This window comes from Cucurbitaria berberidis (assembly GCF_010015615.1).
Source record: "Cucurbitaria berberidis CBS 394.84 unplaced genomic scaffold K460scaffold_3, whole genome shotgun sequence".
Taxonomy (NCBI): Eukaryota; Fungi; Ascomycota; class Dothideomycetes; order Pleosporales; family Cucurbitariaceae; genus Cucurbitaria; species Cucurbitaria berberidis.
In genome coordinates, this window is record NW_024468937.1 from 5,735,373 (window position 1) to 5,753,637 (window position 18,265).

The following is an 18,265-nucleotide window of genomic DNA, read 5'->3' on the forward strand; positions in this document are numbered from 1 at the left end:
GTGGATTTGGAGGCCCACCTCGGGCTCCCTGTGCCCACGTTTGAAGATACAACCCGAGACAAGAGAGGCAGGACGTCACTGGGGTAGAAAAATTGGATATGGACCAGCATCAACAGGCTTCCATAGCTTTGGAAGGCGACGTAGTACCTTGGGAGGACAATTTCGTGTCCTTTCAAGGCTGGTGCTACGACCCTTAGACTTGATCTCTGCTCCACTATAATCACGCAAGCCTGGAACGGGACATTGACGTGCTCGTTTTCCCCGGATCTCACCCCCGCCGCATCGGAGCGACTACGGTTGCAGTCTCAGATTGATATCATGCGCCTGTAAGCGCATAGAGAGATTGGCCGGACTATGTCGGCTGTTTATCAGATTGTGTGCGATGGCGCAATTGCTCGGGTGAGGTAAGCGTATCCTCGCACTGGCATGAATCACTGAGTGCCGCTTCCAAAGGATTCCTTTAAGTAATAGGACCTTCCCTCTTTGTTCTTTTACTTTCTTATCCAGCAGTTCAAATACTTTCCTTCCCTTTCAACCACTAGCTTCTACCCAACCTTAAGCTACCACGACATCCACGCAGAACACTGCAAGACACTGCTTTTACATTGAAATCCTCCACCTCCATCACGTCAACTACAGCCACCATGGCCCCAGGACTTGTCGAACCCCAATTCCAATCCGTGGACGCCCCCACCTCCACCCTCACCCTCAAGCAAACCGTCAAGTCCAACAATGTGCATGGCTATGTCCCCGGACGAACCACTGTTCAGAAGCATGATGAGACATACGAGTACGAGGATCTACGACCACGTTACCCTGACATCACCTGGCCAGCATACCAAGATGTCCCTTACGTCGAAAAGGGCAAGCTAGGTGATCCAAACTTCAAGCACCTGCTTGCTTCGGCAACCGATGTCTTCGACTACAATCCCAAGATCGGTACCGAAGTACATGGCGTCGACCTCGCCAACCTTACCGACCTGCAGAAGAATGACCTAGCGCGGCTCATCTCTACGCGTGGCGTCGTCTTCTTCAGAAATCAGAAGAACTTGGGCATTGATGAGCAGAAGGAGCTTGGCAAGTACTTCGGCAGTCTACACAAGCACGCAACAACAGCAGTGCCGAAACGTGAGGGTCTAGAGGATGTCCATGTTATCTTCACAGGAGAAGGAAGCCCGGATATGCGGGCCTTGTTCACGCCTACGTTCCTTTGGCACTCCGATGTGAGTCCTCCATCTATACGAAACGTTTGAGATTCAGTGTGCTAACGCAATAAAGGTGACATATGAGAAGCAGCCTCCCTCGTACACCTCCCTCAAAGTGCTCACTGGCCCACCCCGTGGCGGAGGTGGCGACACCATCTGGTCCTCGCAATACGCAGCCTATGATATGCTCTCGCCGTACATGCAGAAGTATCTCGAGTCCCTCACAGCACTTCATTCCGCCGAATTGCAAGCTCAAGGCACACGAGATCTTGGCCGCACTGTCAGGCGTGAGCCTATCACTACCGAACACCCTTTGGTTCGCACAAACCCCGTTACTGGGTGGAAGGGCATCTTCTTCAACCCCGGATTCGTCACAAAGATCGTAGGCGTCCCCAAGACAGAGTCGGATCATATCATCTCGCTCCTCAACGAGATTGTCGCTACGTCTCCTGAAATACATGCACGCTTCCAATGGCAAGCAGGAGATGTAGCCTTCTGGGATAACAGATCAACCGTAAGCTCACTCACTAACCCCTTCATCATCTACATAATGACCGCGTGCTAATGCTCAATAGAACCATTCTGCATCATACGGCTTCGCACCACACCGACGCCACGCTGTCCGAGTTGCCGTCCAGGCTGAGAAACCATACTTCGACCCCAACAGCAAGTCGCAAGAGGCTGAGTTGAGTGAGAAGTATAGCCTCCCCAAGGCAAACAAGGACGGCAGTGGAGTAGTAAACTACAACGATTGAGTGAGCAACTGCATGCCTTTTCCTTGCTCAGCATATGGAATGGCAACTTCACCTTTGTTTGTTTTGTTCAGACTCATGATTTGACCTGACCACGTGTTTGGTCCTGCGTATTTAGCGAGCGAGTTCTTAGGTACACACACCTACATCATGAATATATACGATTATAATCACTTCCGTCTTTACTTTTAACTGTATACTAATAAATTTTTGGTGATGTGTTCTTTTCATAAAGAGGTGACCGCCACCGCCGTCACGCTTGTCAAAATTGGCATGTCAGCTATAGACTGTCATGGTGATGTTGTTGATATTCATGTTGATTTTTTAGCGGGTCCATGGTGCAATTCACATTCGTACTACCTAGGTACTGACGTCGAAAGTTAGTCGTAGGTCGTAAGCATGCTCATTGCTCTATCCAGTCAATCTGATATAGTTACAATAACATTAGCAATACATACGAATGACCGCTTCTCTTTCCCTCCACGATCCCATAACATCTGCCCCAAATGGCGTACTCAACCAGATAACGCCAGCCCAGCCTCTACACCCTATTGTTTTCGAGCCGCAAAGATCGAGTAAGAAAAAACTAAGAACCGTAGTACAGCCAAAGCAGGGGCCTGGCAACCAAGGTTCTTTCTTTTTTTATCCAGTTCTAGTAACCAGCACTACGCCCTCTGCCAATGCAGATCCCTAATGCAACTACAAGGATAATGAAGATGAAGATGATTTTCAGCGCAAGCCATGTCCACTGCGCAGTCGAGCGTGGAGCACTTGACCAAAGTCAGATGATGTGCAGACGGGGAAACGAATTGTTCAATTCGGATTGCGGGAGGTAATTGGAAGGAAGAGCTTATTGCTCCTTTTCGTACCCTGCAGGCTTCTCCATGCCATTGATCTCGTAAAAGCGAGACGTACCTAGCAATAATTAGTATTTTCATATCAACTTGGAATAAGCACATTACTCACAACTGTAACCATTCCAGTCAAAGTTGTCCTTCGGGTTGCAAGAGCACTTGTGGTCAAGACGATACTGCTGACCGGTCGGGCAATGTGTAAACGGAACGTGATAGTATGCAATGTCGTTGAAGAAATGAAGCTCATCCTTTTGCAACAACAGGCCAGCGGCAATGGAGTGGACAGGAGCATCGCCCCATCGCTCGTAGAAGAAACCGCCCGCATGGTCGAGGGAGGTGAAGAAGTCAATGTAGGCGTCAGAGCGGAGCCAGTTCAGGTTGCCGATCTCGAAGTTGGACCAGAAGTGGCAGTGGTTGTAGGTCTCGCCACCGTCGTCGCTGAGGAACTTCATCGAATTATCCTTGACAACATGCTGAGGGAAGTGCTTTGTGAAGTTCTTGGTAGCGGCCCAGAGCGTAGGAATGGTCTCGACGTATTCGTACAGACTGAGAGTGAAGCTGTACTTCTTCTTGTTCTCGGCCATGAACTTGAAGGTGTCGTAGTTGATGTCACAGTAGAGCTCTACGCTGGGCTCGACACGCCAGTACCATTCGTAATCGAGCATCAACGGGTGGCGGAAGAAGAATCCAGACTCGTAGCGGCACATGTGCCTGTAGCTGACGGAGTCACCGTAGATGATCTTCTTCTCCTTCATCTCCTCGCGGACCTTAGCAGCCTTCTCCTGGTCAATCCACTCGGGGAACGACCAATGCTCCTTGGGAATCTTGCCGTATTTGGTTTTGCCAGATACAAGTGCACTTGTGATCTTCTTGAATTCATCATCGAATTCATCGTCATTGAGGAAGACCCAGTCGTAGTTGAACTTGCGGTTGAAGCGGTCCTCAACGTGGCGAATCGACTTGGCAATCTCCCAGACATCGGAATTGCGGGCGAGGGTGACAAAGGTCGCGTTCATGCGCTCTCCGGCCGCTGTCGCCGGGGGAAGCTTTTTGTCGTTGGGTGTGGTCGATGGGGCCGCATGCAATGCGTCATGGCTGGCGACGGGGGCACTGTCCTGGCTGACAACAGGCACGACGGGTGCAACGGGGGCATTGGGGTTGCCGGGCGTGGCCGTATCTTTGTAGCCGGGCCAGCTTGTGGTGGGGACAGACGATGAGGAGCCGATGAAGTAGAGGAGAACAAGAGCCTGGAGAGGTCAATGTATGCTAACAGGCATCTGAGCATGGGTCATACGAATAGGGCAAAGACAATGTAGCGGAGATAGCGCTGGGAGCCTGCCATGGTGAAGAGGCCTTGAGACTGCTGCGCAGACCGTTGGCTCTTCTCTGGTATCGTGGAGCCCTCCTCTTCGCCTGCACGCGAGTGCTGTGGGCGATTATTCGAGCGTGGATCGGTCCGAGGCGGATGCTGGGGGTGTCGCTGCCGAAGACTCAAAACGGGTGGTATTGCGAGGGATGGAGTCGGAGGAAACGAGCGGATGCCAGGCGTGAAGCATGCGCGTCAGCCAGAGGACAGGTGGTCAAAGGAGGAGAAGAAGGGGAGTGGGCTCTAGAGAAGTAGCTCGAACATGTATTGGAAAAGGAGAAGAACGAAGCGTCGTTGTCCACCTCTCGTATAAGTGTGGCTAAGTTCAGGTGCCCAGCCAGCCCCAAGGTACAAGGGCGCCGTACTTGCCGTACTTTTTGGGCAAGTGCGGGACTTGCCGCCAAATTGGGCCAGAAGGCGCGACCAGACCTCACCTTTACCACCCGGCCCATCACCGCGCAAACCTCATCGCTCGCCGTCGCATTGAAGTTTGGTAGACTGCCTGTTGGCCTCTTTGACCCTCACTGTGTCCATGCGACCACCGCCTCGTTTGTTCATCACCTCGCCCTTGGTTCAAAGCCGCTACCTCCCACATTTCTGATATCACCACCACACGCTCTCGAACCAGATTCGACTACAGTCCACCACAACGGGCATCGCCCACCATGTCGTTCTTTGGCTTCGATGCTACCCTGCCTAGGGACAGCGGGCACTCGAGGAACGCTCCAGGCTTTGGACAACATGACGCCTTTGCTGGACTTGGAGGCGGGGCAGCCGATGACGATGCGTACGTTGCGCTCATACACATCTGTAACCTTTACTGACAGCATCTACAGCATTGACTTCGAGGAGACCTACGACGGCCTAGGCAATCAGCTCGACGACATCGACGATGTCCTCAATGACGACACCTTTGGCGACGGTCCTGCTACCCAGCAGTCCATTGGCAAGGACTTCGATTTCGCCGGCCAGACATCGATGATCTCGAACACGCTGCAGGAGGAGCAGATGCTTTATCAGGCCCGCCAACAGCCCTTTCAACAGAGGCCTCCCGTGCCTCATGCCTCGAAGCCGAATAGAAGTGGCTATGAGAGCTATAAAGATCCCGAGTATATCCCTCAACTGGAGGCGCGCGCGGATATCTGGGGTCTCAAGCCTAAGCAGCCTGCTGCCCAAAGGCAACCGGAGCCTTGGCCTCCTGCGATTGCTCCGCAGCCTGCACAATCGAGGAAGATGATGAGCTTAGACGAGGTCGAGGCCATGATGCGTGCTCAAAGCATTGGAACTCCCCCAGCCCAGCAAACACTACCTCCGGGGCTTCCTGCTCAGTTCCGCCAACAACAACAGCAGTTTCCTCATGGCCAGCCTCCGTATCCTGGCATGCCAGGTGGGCCGCCCGGCCCATTTGCGCCTCAAATCCTGCAAAGACCCCAGCAGCAGCAGCAGCAAGGTCCACCGAGACAACAACAACGACAACAACAACAACAACAGGTTCGAGCCGAGCTTCCAGGGCAATCCATCCCAAATCAACCACCTCAGCACCCTACCATCTTGCAGCGGCAGAGGCCCCAGTCAAATGAGCCAAGTGCTCAGCAGCAACGACAGCCGCCACCGCAGGCCCAGGGGCAGGGGCAGGGGCAGGGTCCACCTTCTCAGCCTCGCCAGATCTTGCAGAACCCCAATCGGCTTTCTGGACAGGGTCAGCCAATGGCTCAGCCTGCCCCGCAAAGTAATCGCGGTCAAGTTCCTGGACATAGCAGGGGGCCCTCATACCCCGGAATGGTCATCACCCATCCTGAGCAGCTACTCCAGCTTTCCGAGGCAGAACGTGCGGCGTTTCTTGAAGAAGATGCCAAGCGAGCTAAACGAAATCATAAGATTGCGCTCTTAGCGAAGGACAATGGTCTGATGACGCCCCAAGATAAGAATTTCATCACTCGGATTCAACTGCAGCAACTGATGACCGCAACTGGTAATTTGGATGAGAAAGGTCCCGAGGCTGCCATTGCTGAAGATTTCTACTATCAAGTCTTCAGTCAGATCCGCGGCGCTCCTCGTCAGAATCCCCAGCAACCAGCCAACCAATTCGCTCAAACTTATCTCTTCCAGACCAACAATAGATTCGGAACTCGTAGGCATGGACGAGGAGGCGACAACCATATGCAACGTATGGAGCAGCAGATTCAGCGAGCGGTTGAGGCTGCTAAAGCGAGGCCAAAAGCAAGGCAGCTTGTTGTTGAAGGGAGCCTAGGAAAGATCGCCTTTAGCAACTCCAAGACACCGCGGCCATTGCTCAACCTCAAGCGACCGGAGACTAACGATAAACTTCCAAAGCATCACAAATCTTCTATCGCAGACCGTAAGGAGGCTTTACGGAATATTGAGGCTGTATACGTAACTTTGATGCAAATGGAGGACCACGAGCGAGCTCTGCCACCACCAATTCGTGAAAACAGCCCCCCAGAGGCCATACAGGCACACATGGAATGGAGATCGAAAATTGAGGCTCTTCACAAGCAGCTCTGGCAAAACACTAAGATTATGGAGCCGATCAATCCACAGTAAGTTGTCACGAATAAATAAGTTACCTTTACTAACTGAAATCAGTGCAACGACCCCCCATCCGTTTGTCTCCATCCTTGCGCATGCCAAGGGAAAGAAGGCTATCCCTCGTCTCTTCCGCCACATTGACGAGCAAGAACGCATCACGGTCGTAACCATGATTGCAGTTCACCTCGACGGCCTCTCTGTGGTCGGTCACGCCATCGCTACACCTGAAGAGCCTCTGAGCGCGGCTATTCGCGAAGAAGTCGAACTTTTCACGCAAACGGTGCTGCCACCGCTCTCCGCGCACATTTCCGAGGCGCCTCTCAATATTGTTATTGGCCTCCTTGGTCTTATCCTAGACCGCACTAATCTCCATGTTGCTGCTAGAAGCAGAATCGGCCTGTCCCTGCTCACGATTCTCATTTCTCGTGCCGAACTTCTCAAGCAATCAGCTCCTGAAATGGTAACCGACTGGGAGCAATGGACTGAGCTCTACAACCGGTTGTTTGACACAATCGAACCTGTGCTTGCGGTCCTCTTTCCAGGAACCATCAATGACACAGATGATATATACATCTGGCAATTTTTGGCTGCCATGGGTGTGGGCGCCAGTCCCGAGCAGCAACAGAGACTCGTCCTCGGCGTCAAGGACCGTGTGATGGAGACGGTCTCCGTGAGCAAGGCCCTGCCAGCTGACATGGCGAGCGCCCGGTTGGCCAATGTGAATCTCTTCATGAGGGCTATTGGATTGGATGTAGAGCTGCTTGGATGAGCTTAGCCAAAAGATGCTAATTTTGGATCTGGTTATGCGAACACTACCGACAGTCAGCCTAGATGAGCCGGCGTTAGAAGATTCGCCTACAAGTTGGCATTGCCTGAAGCTGTTGGAGTCTGGAAAAGGATTTCTCCCGCAGTCATTGCAGAATCCTTCTCTGCTCGTTGTACAGCTTAGAGGCACGTGTCAGGAGGTCGTAAGGCATGGGCGGCTGCAGGCGACAGGGGAAGCGTGTTCGCGCCATCCACCATTCTCATATTAATGAAAGAGACACTGGTGGTTGGTCCGTGTATAATGGAGGGTCGTCACAGTGAGAAACACTAAAAGCGCTGTTATTTTAGTACTCGATTTCAAACATACGTTATGCAATATTTGCCATCTTGCCGCCTCATTCGTGATGTTGTTCAGCTGTGCCTTCAGAAGCAACGCCCGTGCGCTTTCGCATACTCCAACCTTCAAACGACCACCTCTCACATTTCCACGCCCGCCAACTCTCTATCTCCGACACGAGAGCCAACATCGTTGCACGAAAGATCGCCATAGTCACAGTGCAAAGTGATCCATCTCAGCTCCGCCTATTAGTCCACCATCGTACAACGACTGGCCACACTGCAATTTGTCACCTCCGGCATTATGACTTTACCGTCCGGTCTGTACTTCCGCCGAAACGCACTTCCAGACACCTACCCTAGGGCTTCGAAACGTGAACGTCGCCACGGTATTGCTCTACAGCGCCACAGCTTATCTATCTGCTCCGGCGCCTAGCAATGGTGCGCATTGCACCTGAGACGTGTTTTAAGCGGAAAGGATGGGTCGACCGGCCATGAGGAGCCTAGAGACAATATGACAGCTAAGCTTTCCCAGGTTGCTTGTTTGAACGTCCTGAAGAGGGAGAGAGGCGTTCCGCGTGGTGGTTCCTCTCAGGTTGCGGGTTGGCACGACCTTCGTTTCAGCGTTGCGGCGTCGCACATTTAGCTTGTCTGGCCTTGGCATTTTGAAACACCTCTCATTAGGCTTCGTCAGCCCGCATGTTTATGCTTGAAGACGGAGGCCCTCAGCTTCGGAATGGTACAGACGATGAAGGTCAACTTCAAGGAATGGCAGCTTGGGAGCGACAGTCGGTTTTAGCGAGCTATGCTGACAAAGAGTAGTTACTTTGGTCGGCTAATGCAACCCGAAAACGTAGCGCTTCAGAAATCGATTTGGCGGAACTATAACCACTCTTTCGAGCGCCGCGTTGCTGAAACGTTCCCACTTAACATCGCAGCCAAGGAGCCGTTTCCGCTAGCCCTCTCCACATTTCCTCAACAGCATCGGGAACGCTCAAGCAGTACGCGTAAGAGGTCCACAAACCTTAGCGATATTCCCCCGACGAAGTTTTACACGCTCCCATCCAATACCTCTACCCCTAGTGGATCTGTCATTCCCGTTGTAGTAGTTTAGTAACCACACTTGATCAGCTTCTGGACCTCACGCTTCAGCAGGTTAAGCATGATCCTGGCATGGATCCCTCAACGATGCAGCACGCGCGGTTTCTTCTTGGGGTCCGCGTAGATCTACGATCTAGTCTTGAGTGCACGCTTAGCGCCCTCACACATCTCTTCATGCATCACTGTTGGACCAGGTCATAAGTTTCATCTCGTTTCCAGTCTCTCCTTGTCTACCACGTCGGTCGCATCGACATTCTTTCTTTAAGAGAACCCTCCGCGCACACTCTTTCGTCGCCGTGGAATTTCCCATCAGGCCGAGCCTTCATTCTATTCTTTTCGCGGAAGTGGTACTCTTTCCTTTTCCTGGTTTCTTCTCAGTACATACTTTCTTCTCAAATCGATACGTATCATCGTCCGGCTGCCGGTCAGCATAACTCAACATGCCTTCATTACGACTTTTTTTCCTCGTCGCTCTTTTGGCCGCCGTAGTGCTTGCTGTACCCACCCCAAGTCGCAAGAGAGGTCTTCAGAAACGATCATTCAAGGTTCCAAGGCAGTTAAATAAAGCACACCCTACTGGCCCTGATGGCGCCGCTGCCATGAGGAAAGTTTTTAGGAAATACAACTTCCAGGTCAAGGCAGACTTCATGGTCGCCCAAAAGGAAGGATTCATTGGGCTGTCGAAACAGGACCAGAATGCTACGGCGGCAGCTACGGCGGGCGGAAATAAGACCGGAATTGTTGCCGCCAACCCAGGGCAAAATGCTGCAGTCTTTCTCTCGCCCGTTGTTGTTGGTGGTCAGACACTAAACCTGGATTTTGATTCTGGCTCCTCGGATCTGTAAGACTACTCCACGAGCTGAAGAAGTATGTGCTAATGCGCTCTGCAAAGCTGGGTGTTCAGCACCGACCTACCTGCTCGGGCTATTGGCCAACATGCGGCTTTTGATGCTTCAAAGTCGAGCACCTTTAAGAAGACGGAAAGGGCTCAATGGAAGATTAGCTACGGTGATGGCTCCGGTGCTGCTGGCACTGTTGGCACCGACACGGTTACTATTGGAGGCGTGAAGGTCGCGAACCAGACTGTCGAACTTGCCAACCAGGTTTCACAATCTTTTGTTGAAGACACCAACACGGATGGCCTCGTTGGTCTTGCTTTCTCGAAACTCAACACTGGTAGGTAGTATAAAGCTGTTCGGGCTCAGAAGTTGATGCTGACCCATACAGTCAACGACGGCACCAAGAAGACCCCCCAGAAGACCTTCTTCGACAACGTCATGAACGACCTCGACATGCCCGTCTTCACTGCAGATCTAGACCCTGACGGCACTGGCGTCTACGAGTTCGGCAAGATCGATACCACCAAGTTTGTGGGCGAGATGACTTGGATTCCAGTGAAAGCCGAATCAGGTTTCTGGCAGTTCCCCTCTACCAAGTTCGCCATCGGCGACAAAGTGTTCGAAAACCCGCAAGGCTCCGACGCTATTGCCGACACCGGAACCTCGCTCCTCCTTGTCGACCAGATGGTCGCTGATGCGTACTATGCGCAAGTTCAGGGCGCGCAGCTCAATGCTCAGGTTGGCGGATTTGTTTATCCATGTAAGGCTAAGCTTCCGGATATAAGTGTTGCTATTGGCGATAGCTACATGGCTAAAATTCCTGGGAACCGGGTCAATTTTGCGACAGTCGACAAGGCCAACACAACTTGTTTCGGTGGTGTGCAGGGTAACCAGGGCGCAGGGCGTCAAATATTTGGTGATACGATGTTCAAGGCGCAGCTTGTTGCTTTCAATGGCGGCAATCAGTCCCTCGGGTTTGGCCAGAAGCCTTAGTAAAGGGGCCTATCATGAATTTCATTTGCTTAGGAGATATATGTGTATTTTGGATAGTACATGGCTATATCTCTTTTGTCATGCTACTGAGTGACATACGGGATACGAGTAACGGCTCAAAAAGCATAGTATAGCAACTTTGCTAGAATGATATAGAATAAATATCTGTCACCACTATTCAGACGAGACTTCATTGCAACCATCTAGCTACAGCCAAAAATTGCACAAGCTTCGTCAATATGGATCTAAAAGGGAAAATCACTCTATCTTGAAGCTATTGTTGCTGATATCTGTGATAAGGCATTGTGCGAAGGTGTGAACATGTACGCACGTGATGACACTAGCTGACATAAGGAAAGCGCGATCCTCGGTCTTTGCCCACTTTCTGAGCCATCACACAGAACCACCCGCAGCGCTGAGTATTGCCATATTATAATTCTGGCATTCCTGTTGCATCACAAGCTTCGCGAAGTGCCAGGACTCAATAGGTTCCGCTACTATATCGATAGCCATCCGAGTCACTGACGTTTGCCCGACGATCAGTTCACCAGGTTCGACCTTCTATCCATGGAGGTCGACGAAAAGGAACCGAGCGGCATCGAGTATGCACGAACATACGGTCTGTGTGTAGACTACACAACCGAGCGACTGCGAGTGGGAAATGTAAACGTACCGTCAGACATCGGTTTTTATCAGGATCTTAGGGATCCTCCAGAAGTTTTCATCACTAATGCGCTGGAAGAACTGACAAAGGAACGACTTGCAATTAACAAGGATGCCGTGTTGTTGCTAAAGGGGGTATACTCATTTCAAGAACCACCTGCAACTGATCTACTTGCGATCGATGGGCGAAAACAGATCCTGGGCTTGAAACATGAACTCCCTGTCTTGCAATCGGACTACCAGCTCGACCTGCTAAATTTCGGAAGCGCGGCTATGCCCAACTTGAGAAATCTGAGAATTCCGTTCGAGGCCACTAACGAGGAGAGTGATGAGAGCTTTGAATGGCCAGCTAAGTACTTCGCATACATTGCACAATGCGAAGAGAAAGTCAAAGCAGAGAAGATTACTGTTTCAAGAGGAGCCCTTGTCTATCTGCAGGATGCGATTCGCGATGAGTATGTCGCCGAGGATTCTGAGACGGTCAAAGCTGAAAGCTTGATCTACAAGCCAGTATGTACAACAACTTCGCACAGGACAATGCGCTGAAAGCTACAGACTACTGCGGTTCTACCTCTCACCCCGCCTTTACTTCCGCTGTCACCTCCATTGACACCGTACATACCATCGTCACCTGCGAACCGGCTACCGCGTGTCCCAGATAGCAGCGACTCTTTTGCTAGAGAAACAATAACGTTAGAAAATCAGATCATGGCAGCAGACTCGCTAGTACGCAAGAGCTCGGATAGTAGTGATTCTATGTTGCTCGACGTCACTCACCCACCACAATTCAGTCCGCTCGTTGAGGACCAAATGTCATCCAACTTAAAGCACACAACCGAGGATCTGAAGGTAGAGGGGCCGCTCACACCCTCAATGTTCTCGTCCTCGCCTATGAGGAAGCTGAAATCTGTTTCGTTCTCAGAGACTTTGCTTGAATTCATCCCATATCCACCTTGGGCGGGTGACTCGAGCGAAGATGATAGCAACGCAAGCATCGACTTTGATAAACTCTTCAGAGACATAGAGCCACTTGCCAAGCAAGCGAAGAGAAAGATCGAGAACGAGCAGCTTTCGGGAGCAGATACAACAGCACGAGTCGATGTTCCGGATCTCGACTTCACCCTACCCATGGCTCCTTGGAATGAGTATAGTCTAAAGAAGGGTGATAGACATAAACACAGTAGCACCGAGTTAGATGCGCAGATGAAGTTCCTTCTGAGATCTAAGCGCGAAGATCTCAAAACGACGACATCATGGCATGGGCTTTCTGCTTTGGAACGAGACTTGCAGTGGGGCATTTTCACAACTAGGATTTCATCAGTGAATCTTGACGAGAAAATCCACGGTGAGACAGAACTCAACAAAATGCTCATTGAGCTCACGAGGTGCGATATTGCCACCAGCTCTGCACAGGTGTGGAAACGAGACGGTTTAAGACTGTTGGATGACGACGAAGATGAGGAGGAATTGGAACTAGCAGGAAAGGAAGAGAGGATGGATGTTGAGGCTTTGGTTCAGAAGCGAAAGCTAGAGATGGATGACGAAGTTGCGGAGACCACGCGCAAGCGATCAGCGCCTCAAGGAGTCAGAACGCCACATTCACAATCACCTCTAAATGCTCGATCAAAAACATTCAAGTGCCATCAGCAAAGGACGCCAGCGCCAGCGTCTCGAAAAAAAGCTAGACAATCACCAACAGACACTGGTAATGAGCTTATGTTTGGTGGCTTTTCGGCAACTACGGCGCTTCATAAGTTCATGGAGACTCGTGGAAAGCCTCCAGAGCCTGTATATAATGGGACAAGAAAACAAACTCTTACTACTCACAACTCTATAAGGGGAACTCGGGCTAGCAGAATCCTTTCGAGGGAGCCGCCATCTGATCCGCCTGTGATCGGAGGTCAACTTGCACAAACAAAGGTACAAGTGGCGAAACCGAAGGGAGAGCAACTACTACGGCTGCTACCAGACCTTCCTACTATTCCAGGGAGCCTTGCACCTTGTTCCTTCATTGTCTCTTCATCCCTCCTACAGCAGCGAAGTTTGATGAAACAAGTTGAGCAACTGTATCCTGGAGCTGAGTTTTTGTATCGGGATTACAACTTGCCGCACTCAGCATTCAAGGAAGCGGATATCCTCCTTTCACCGTCTTCAGGGTTGCTCTTTACTACGCTTCAGCAAGTCAAACAGCGAGCACTACCCGGACAGCCTGACCACTCGCCTGTCAAAGAACTAATGACTGTCCTACAACTACGGTATGAAAGGCTAGTAGTCATGGTCAGCGAAGGGCTCAGCCGCGAAATGGAAGCGCTCGGCTCCAGTCGTCCAGATGACCCGCGTGATAAGGACGCAATGCTAACCTTCGAATCATTTGCTTCTCAACTAGAAGGGGAAGTGCTCGTCAAGTATGTTCACGGAGGCGAGCAAGCTTTCGCTCATTCTATTGTCGTGGAGATGGCGAACTATGGTCTACCACATGGTTCAGTGGACATCGGCGACATCAAACCCCTGGCAGTTGAAACAAGCGTAAGAAGTTCTTTTTCTTTCTTCAATATATGGCTTAACAGATGACCAGTGGGAAGTCTTCCTCCGCCGGGTCGGCCTCAACCCTTTTGCCGCCCAAGTACTCGTCGCCTCACTCAAGCAACCATTTGACGTGCAGCTTCCTACATCCTCCGGTTTTCTTTCGTCCTCCAAATATCCTAGGGCTGTCTCCGTATCTGGTATGCCAGCTTTCTTGATGATGGACGAGGAAGAGAGGGTCAAGTACTTCCAGGCCCTTATGGGTGGAAGCCGAATACTGAGAAGGGTGAGTATGGTGTTGGACCAGGAGTGGGTGAGCGCGGCGCATGGATTCAGGATGTAAGGATTCGTTGACCCGCAGTCGAATTTTCGAAGTCCCTCGAGAACTAAAAGTAAGCGATAATCGCGTCTGCACAAATCTCGACGTCTATGCAAGCAGCGTCACCAGTAATAGCGTCATCAATCAAACTCAACCGACTGTGTCTACTCTGCTCATGCTTATAGAGTATCGGGGTATTAGGTTGTTGTTTTGTTGAGTGTTTCGTGACCAGCACAAGTCAAGTCAGTCGCTCAGGAGGCGCGTCTATCGAGCCGACTTTCAAAGCCGCAACATAGGTTAATAGAGTTATTAGTCAGCCTTGGAGCTGTCTTCCTCGAAGGTCCTCATCACTGACGATATACTGGCAGGCATCTCCGAAACTGTTCTTTCTCCGGCCCTCTCCGGTGTAGTTTCATCATAGACAGGCGAGTTTTTACATTGTGAAATTTAAGCCAAAGAGCAATGTGTTAATGTGAAAAGAATTGATATTCTAGGTCATGTAACTAAACAACAACTAGTAATCACATCGCTTCCTCCCAGCACCCTTCACGACCAACTCCTTACTCCACACTCACATAGACAGTCGTCTGTCTCGGCGTCTCTGTCACCGTAAACCAATCCTCGTTCGTCACCGTCACACTCTTTTCGCACATTAGCCCACACGTATTTCAAATATCCTCGAGACAACTTACTGTAGAAGATGTCCACTTTGTAGCCGTCATTACCGTCGTGCTGGCAACTGGCTCACCTGCTGAGCTAACAATACAGCTACACGCAGGAATCATATACATGCTCGACCAAGGGTAGCTCAAATCTTTGAGGTAGGGTGGGAAAGGGGTGTCGCGTTTTGCGAGGGCAGGACCAGGGGTAATCGAGGCTGTGGCAGGATGGGCGTCCGTTGTAAGGACGACCAATGAAGGTGTAACCGGCACACCCGGGTTCAAGTTCGGAGGAGGCGTACGTCGAGATGCAGTTCCTCCTAAACGACAGGGTGTCGGTACATGTTCTCCGCAGTTACGATCCCACCATTGATTGCCATTTGGCGTGGGATTGATGACGTTGCTGGCGTTTTTCCCGAGCCCTACGTTGAAGATCTCGCAGTATGTGTTCGTCTTTCCATCTATACGATACGCTTTGCATGCTTTGCGCTCGAGACACAATTGTTGACATTCTTCTGGAGTCTGGAAGTGTTCGATAGAGTGGTCTTCTTGTTGATCTAATGGTGCAATTGTATTGCTGTCCCATCCGCATTCCATTGCTGGCGAAGGCGATGGACAGAACTTAGTGGAGGTTGGGTGACTGGCCTACATTAGAGGCTAAGGATTGGAATGGAGATTTGATGACTTACTCATAGTCCGTTTTTGTGACAAAGAGATGCACAACAGACCACGACGTGTATGTACTGACCAACGAAGTAGTCTTCCATTGCGTAGACCAGTCGGTTTGTCGGAGGTATGCAGAGCACCATTGTGATGGAGTATACGTGGCTGTTTCTGAAGCTGGTCTATGTGAAGCATTAGGCCTTGCGTACAACAAAGATAAGGAGCGCTTACGGATTCAAAAGGCGACTGATAGTTGACTTCAGGTATTGATGAGTGGTGCACTCTGGCCCCTGGGTCCACGACCTTCTCAAGCAAGATGTGCAAGGACTGTAGGGATTCCATATGGACTGTTGCCGGGGTTCAATGGGGTTAGTGTAAACGAAGGTAGCGGAGGCTAGGAGGAGAAAGCTGGTGGTGAAGTGCATGATGAGAGCGCTAGCTTCGATGGCTGTACTACAGCAAATACGGCTACCATCGCGTTCGTCTTGTACTCTTCCTGAACACAAGGTTGCCGTCTCAAATCAATATGGTCTATTCCTCTATCTCTCGGGGCTTGAGTTACTTGATCCTTCTTAATATGTTCTAATCCTTTCTCTTTCGGAATTTGGGTTTGCTGATCCTTCTTAATATATCGGTGATCCTTCAAGGGAGGAATAGGAAGGACCTTGTGGTCACGGCGCATACCAGATATTAAACCCACACACTCATGATCGGATTTATCCGTGTGCGGGTGGCATATCCGGCGATACCGGCGCTAATCATGTACGTGGAGCATGCTCTGGGTGTAGAAGAGAAGCAAAGGACTAAGAGCGAATGCTTGAATGTAAAGGGCGGTTGATGTGACTGGAGGAGTCTGCAGCTACAGCAGCTAGGCATCAGTTGCGACACGTGCTTTTGGTAACAGTCACAGAGAGAAAGCCCGAATTTAGGCATACTTTGGAGCGAGCCTAGTCAAGCCTAGCATTCTCGAAGATGTGGCATGCTAACAGTTGAAGAATGAAGAGCAATTGTATCGTGGAAGGGTGAATGTGGGGTGATGAGCTTGGGCCGCAATGACGCAGAAACGCTTCGAAAAGTCTCGAAGCTACTATTTTGAACCGACTCTTTTTATACGCGACAAGTTCCGCAGTTTGGACTGCAGCTCTAATGTAACCAGGAAACCTTTAATCATTTATTGGCTACCTCTCCACACCTGAACAACCCGTTATGGCCTCCTTTGGCGTAATCGTCTCTGGACGCCCTATCCTCGCGGACGCACAAGTCATATCGCAGACGCAATTCGCGTTCCAGATCCCCTCGCAACCCTCCTTCTCACACATAGTTGTCTTCTTATTACCCGGAGTCACATTGCCGGACGGTACCGCCGCTGCTGTGTACGCGCAACTGCCCGGCGCATCCGACTTCAAGCTGCTCGGCGCAATCGCGAACGAGAAGCCTAGCGCAATCTTCAAGGTCAACAACAAAGCCGGTGGACCAGCAGGCGGGGGGCTAGGCGATGATGATGCTATGGTAGACGAGGGCATGTCTATAAATGGTGCTGCAGCGCCGCTAGCATTGGGTATATCGGTCGAGCCGGCGCATCAGGTTGCTGCGGCTTTGGAGCAGAAGAAAGCCCAGGATGCTGCTGCATCAGCAAAGCCAAATATGGGACAAGGAAACGAGTTGGTACTGCGAGGTCAGGACACAGTCACGACGAAAGTGCTTGCACAGCGGATTATCAAGAATTGCTACGATTTCCTCACGAGTTGGGGAACGGGAGATACGGTGCCGTTGAAAGCGTTCCAGGCGTGGTGGACCAAGTTCGAAAACAAGATTGAGCGGGATCCTAGCTTTTTGGAGCGGAGCGATGGCGGTTGAAGGATGGTACATCATATAATTCGCCGCGGCAATCCGATACCTAATCGTGTGCCTGGTCCTACTCAAGCGCTGAAAAGGGCTAGAGTGACTCGATGGGCTGAAAAGAAGGTTTTCGTGTGAAGACTGTATGGTTACATTGTACGAATACGGCAGTCTTGCTATTTCTCAAAAACCTTTGTTCACACCATCCCACTCTGGCTCCTCCAGATGTGCACGATACAGTACACCCGGCCAACTCACCATCGGCGCTTTCTCTGGCCTCTGCTTCGCCTGTTTAACAACCGCATCGCCAAGCACTTTCTCAATCCCCCCTCTCTCAAACTTGGCTTCCAGCTCCTCCCTCAACGGAACAAGCGTCTCCGACTCCGCAGTACTCCTTCCAAAGTCCGTGATCACCGCAATTCTCACCAATCTGGACAGCTCTCCAATTCTCTCTGCAATGTCGGGGCTAGTGTGAATGGCAATAGCCGTCCAGACGTCGTGCCTATCTTCCCTTCCGATTCCGAACTTGGAAAGATGCTTGACAGCTGCATCGGCACCTTCAACTTCAAAGCGCTGCGGGCCAGTGTCGTAGGTGTTTGTTGTACCGATGTCGTGGAAGAGGCAGGCTGTGAAGAGGAGGTCATGTTTCCGGGAGTCCGTGAAGTAAGTTGACGTGCTATGCTCAGCTAGGGCTTTGGCGTACAAGTAGACTCGTATGCTATGGTTGAGGATTGAGGGGGCAAGGATACTCGCGGCGTGCTCGTAGGCGGCTTTTGAGGTCTGCGACTGTGGGATTATCGTGGATATGCTATGATGTGGTGGCTTCGCCGCACTATGG

At 51.1% G+C, this 18,265-nt stretch overlaps 8 protein-coding genes across 8 annotated transcripts; 5 read left to right on the forward strand and 3 right to left on the reverse strand.

Annotated features, from left to right (window-relative positions):
- Positions 1-287: 287 nt before the first annotated feature.
- On the forward strand, positions 288-2,158 carry K460DRAFT_127903 (alpha-ketoglutarate-dependent taurine dioxygenase). The gene is made up of 3 exons (XM_040926664.1): positions 288-1,223; positions 1,279-1,719; positions 1,781-2,158. The coding sequence occupies exons 1-3, from the start codon at positions 645-647 to the stop codon at positions 1,958-1,960; spliced, it is 1,200 nt and encodes a 399-aa protein (XP_040789216.1). The 5' UTR covers positions 288-644; the 3' UTR covers positions 1,961-2,158.
- A 649-nt stretch (positions 2,159-2,807) lies between these two features.
- Positions 2,808-4,153, reverse strand: K460DRAFT_406848 (glycosyltransferase family 15 protein; the record flags this gene model as incomplete). The annotated part of the gene is made up of 3 exons (XM_040937001.1): positions 2,808-2,872; positions 2,924-4,058; positions 4,106-4,153. The coding sequence occupies 3 exons, from the start codon at positions 4,151-4,153 to the stop codon at positions 2,808-2,810; spliced, it is 1,248 nt and encodes a 415-aa protein (XP_040789217.1).
- A 439-nt stretch (positions 4,154-4,592) lies between these two features.
- On the forward strand, positions 4,593-7,885 carry K460DRAFT_335876 (topoisomerase II-associated protein PAT1). Its single transcript, XM_040930961.1, has 3 exons — positions 4,593-4,964; positions 5,014-6,738; positions 6,785-7,885. Exons 1-3 carry the CDS (start codon positions 4,843-4,845, stop codon positions 7,494-7,496), a joined length of 2,559 nt encoding a protein of 852 aa, XP_040789218.1. The 5' UTR covers positions 4,593-4,842; the 3' UTR covers positions 7,497-7,885.
- Positions 7,886-9,369: 1,484 nt separating this feature from the next.
- K460DRAFT_377810 (acid protease) lies at positions 9,370-10,761 on the forward strand (the record flags this gene model as incomplete). Its single annotated transcript, XM_040935015.1, has 3 exons — positions 9,370-9,770; positions 9,822-10,105; positions 10,157-10,761. 3 exons carry the CDS (start codon positions 9,370-9,372, stop codon positions 10,759-10,761), a joined length of 1,290 nt encoding a protein of 429 aa, XP_040789219.1.
- Positions 10,762-11,328: 567 nt separating this feature from the next.
- Positions 11,329-14,290, forward strand: K460DRAFT_284342 (uncharacterized protein; the record flags this gene model as incomplete). The annotated part of the gene is made up of 3 exons (XM_040928726.1): positions 11,329-11,934; positions 11,980-13,950; positions 14,000-14,290. The coding sequence occupies 3 exons, from the start codon at positions 11,329-11,331 to the stop codon at positions 14,288-14,290; spliced, it is 2,868 nt and encodes a 955-aa protein (XP_040789220.1).
- Positions 14,291-14,826: 536 nt separating this feature from the next.
- K460DRAFT_406852 (uncharacterized protein) lies at positions 14,827-16,013 on the reverse strand (the record flags this gene model as incomplete). The annotated part of the gene is made up of 4 exons (XM_040937002.1): positions 14,827-14,907; positions 14,959-15,565; positions 15,615-15,770; positions 15,820-16,013. 4 exons carry the CDS (start codon positions 16,011-16,013, stop codon positions 14,827-14,829), a joined length of 1,038 nt encoding a protein of 345 aa, XP_040789221.1.
- Positions 16,014-16,794: 781 nt separating this feature from the next.
- Positions 16,795-17,445, forward strand: K460DRAFT_377812 (DUF775-domain-containing protein; the record flags this gene model as incomplete). The annotated part of the gene is made up of 1 exon (XM_040935016.1): positions 16,795-17,445. The coding sequence occupies one exon, from the start codon at positions 16,795-16,797 to the stop codon at positions 17,443-17,445; it is 651 nt and encodes a 216-aa protein (XP_040789222.1).
- Positions 17,446-17,610: 165 nt separating this feature from the next.
- K460DRAFT_268217 (uncharacterized protein) lies at positions 17,611-18,072 on the reverse strand (the record flags this gene model as incomplete). The annotated part of the gene is made up of 1 exon (XM_040927533.1): positions 17,611-18,072. A coding segment is annotated over one exon (462 nt), but the record flags the coding sequence as incomplete, so codon positions are not given.
- Positions 18,073-18,265: the final 193 nt, after the last annotated feature.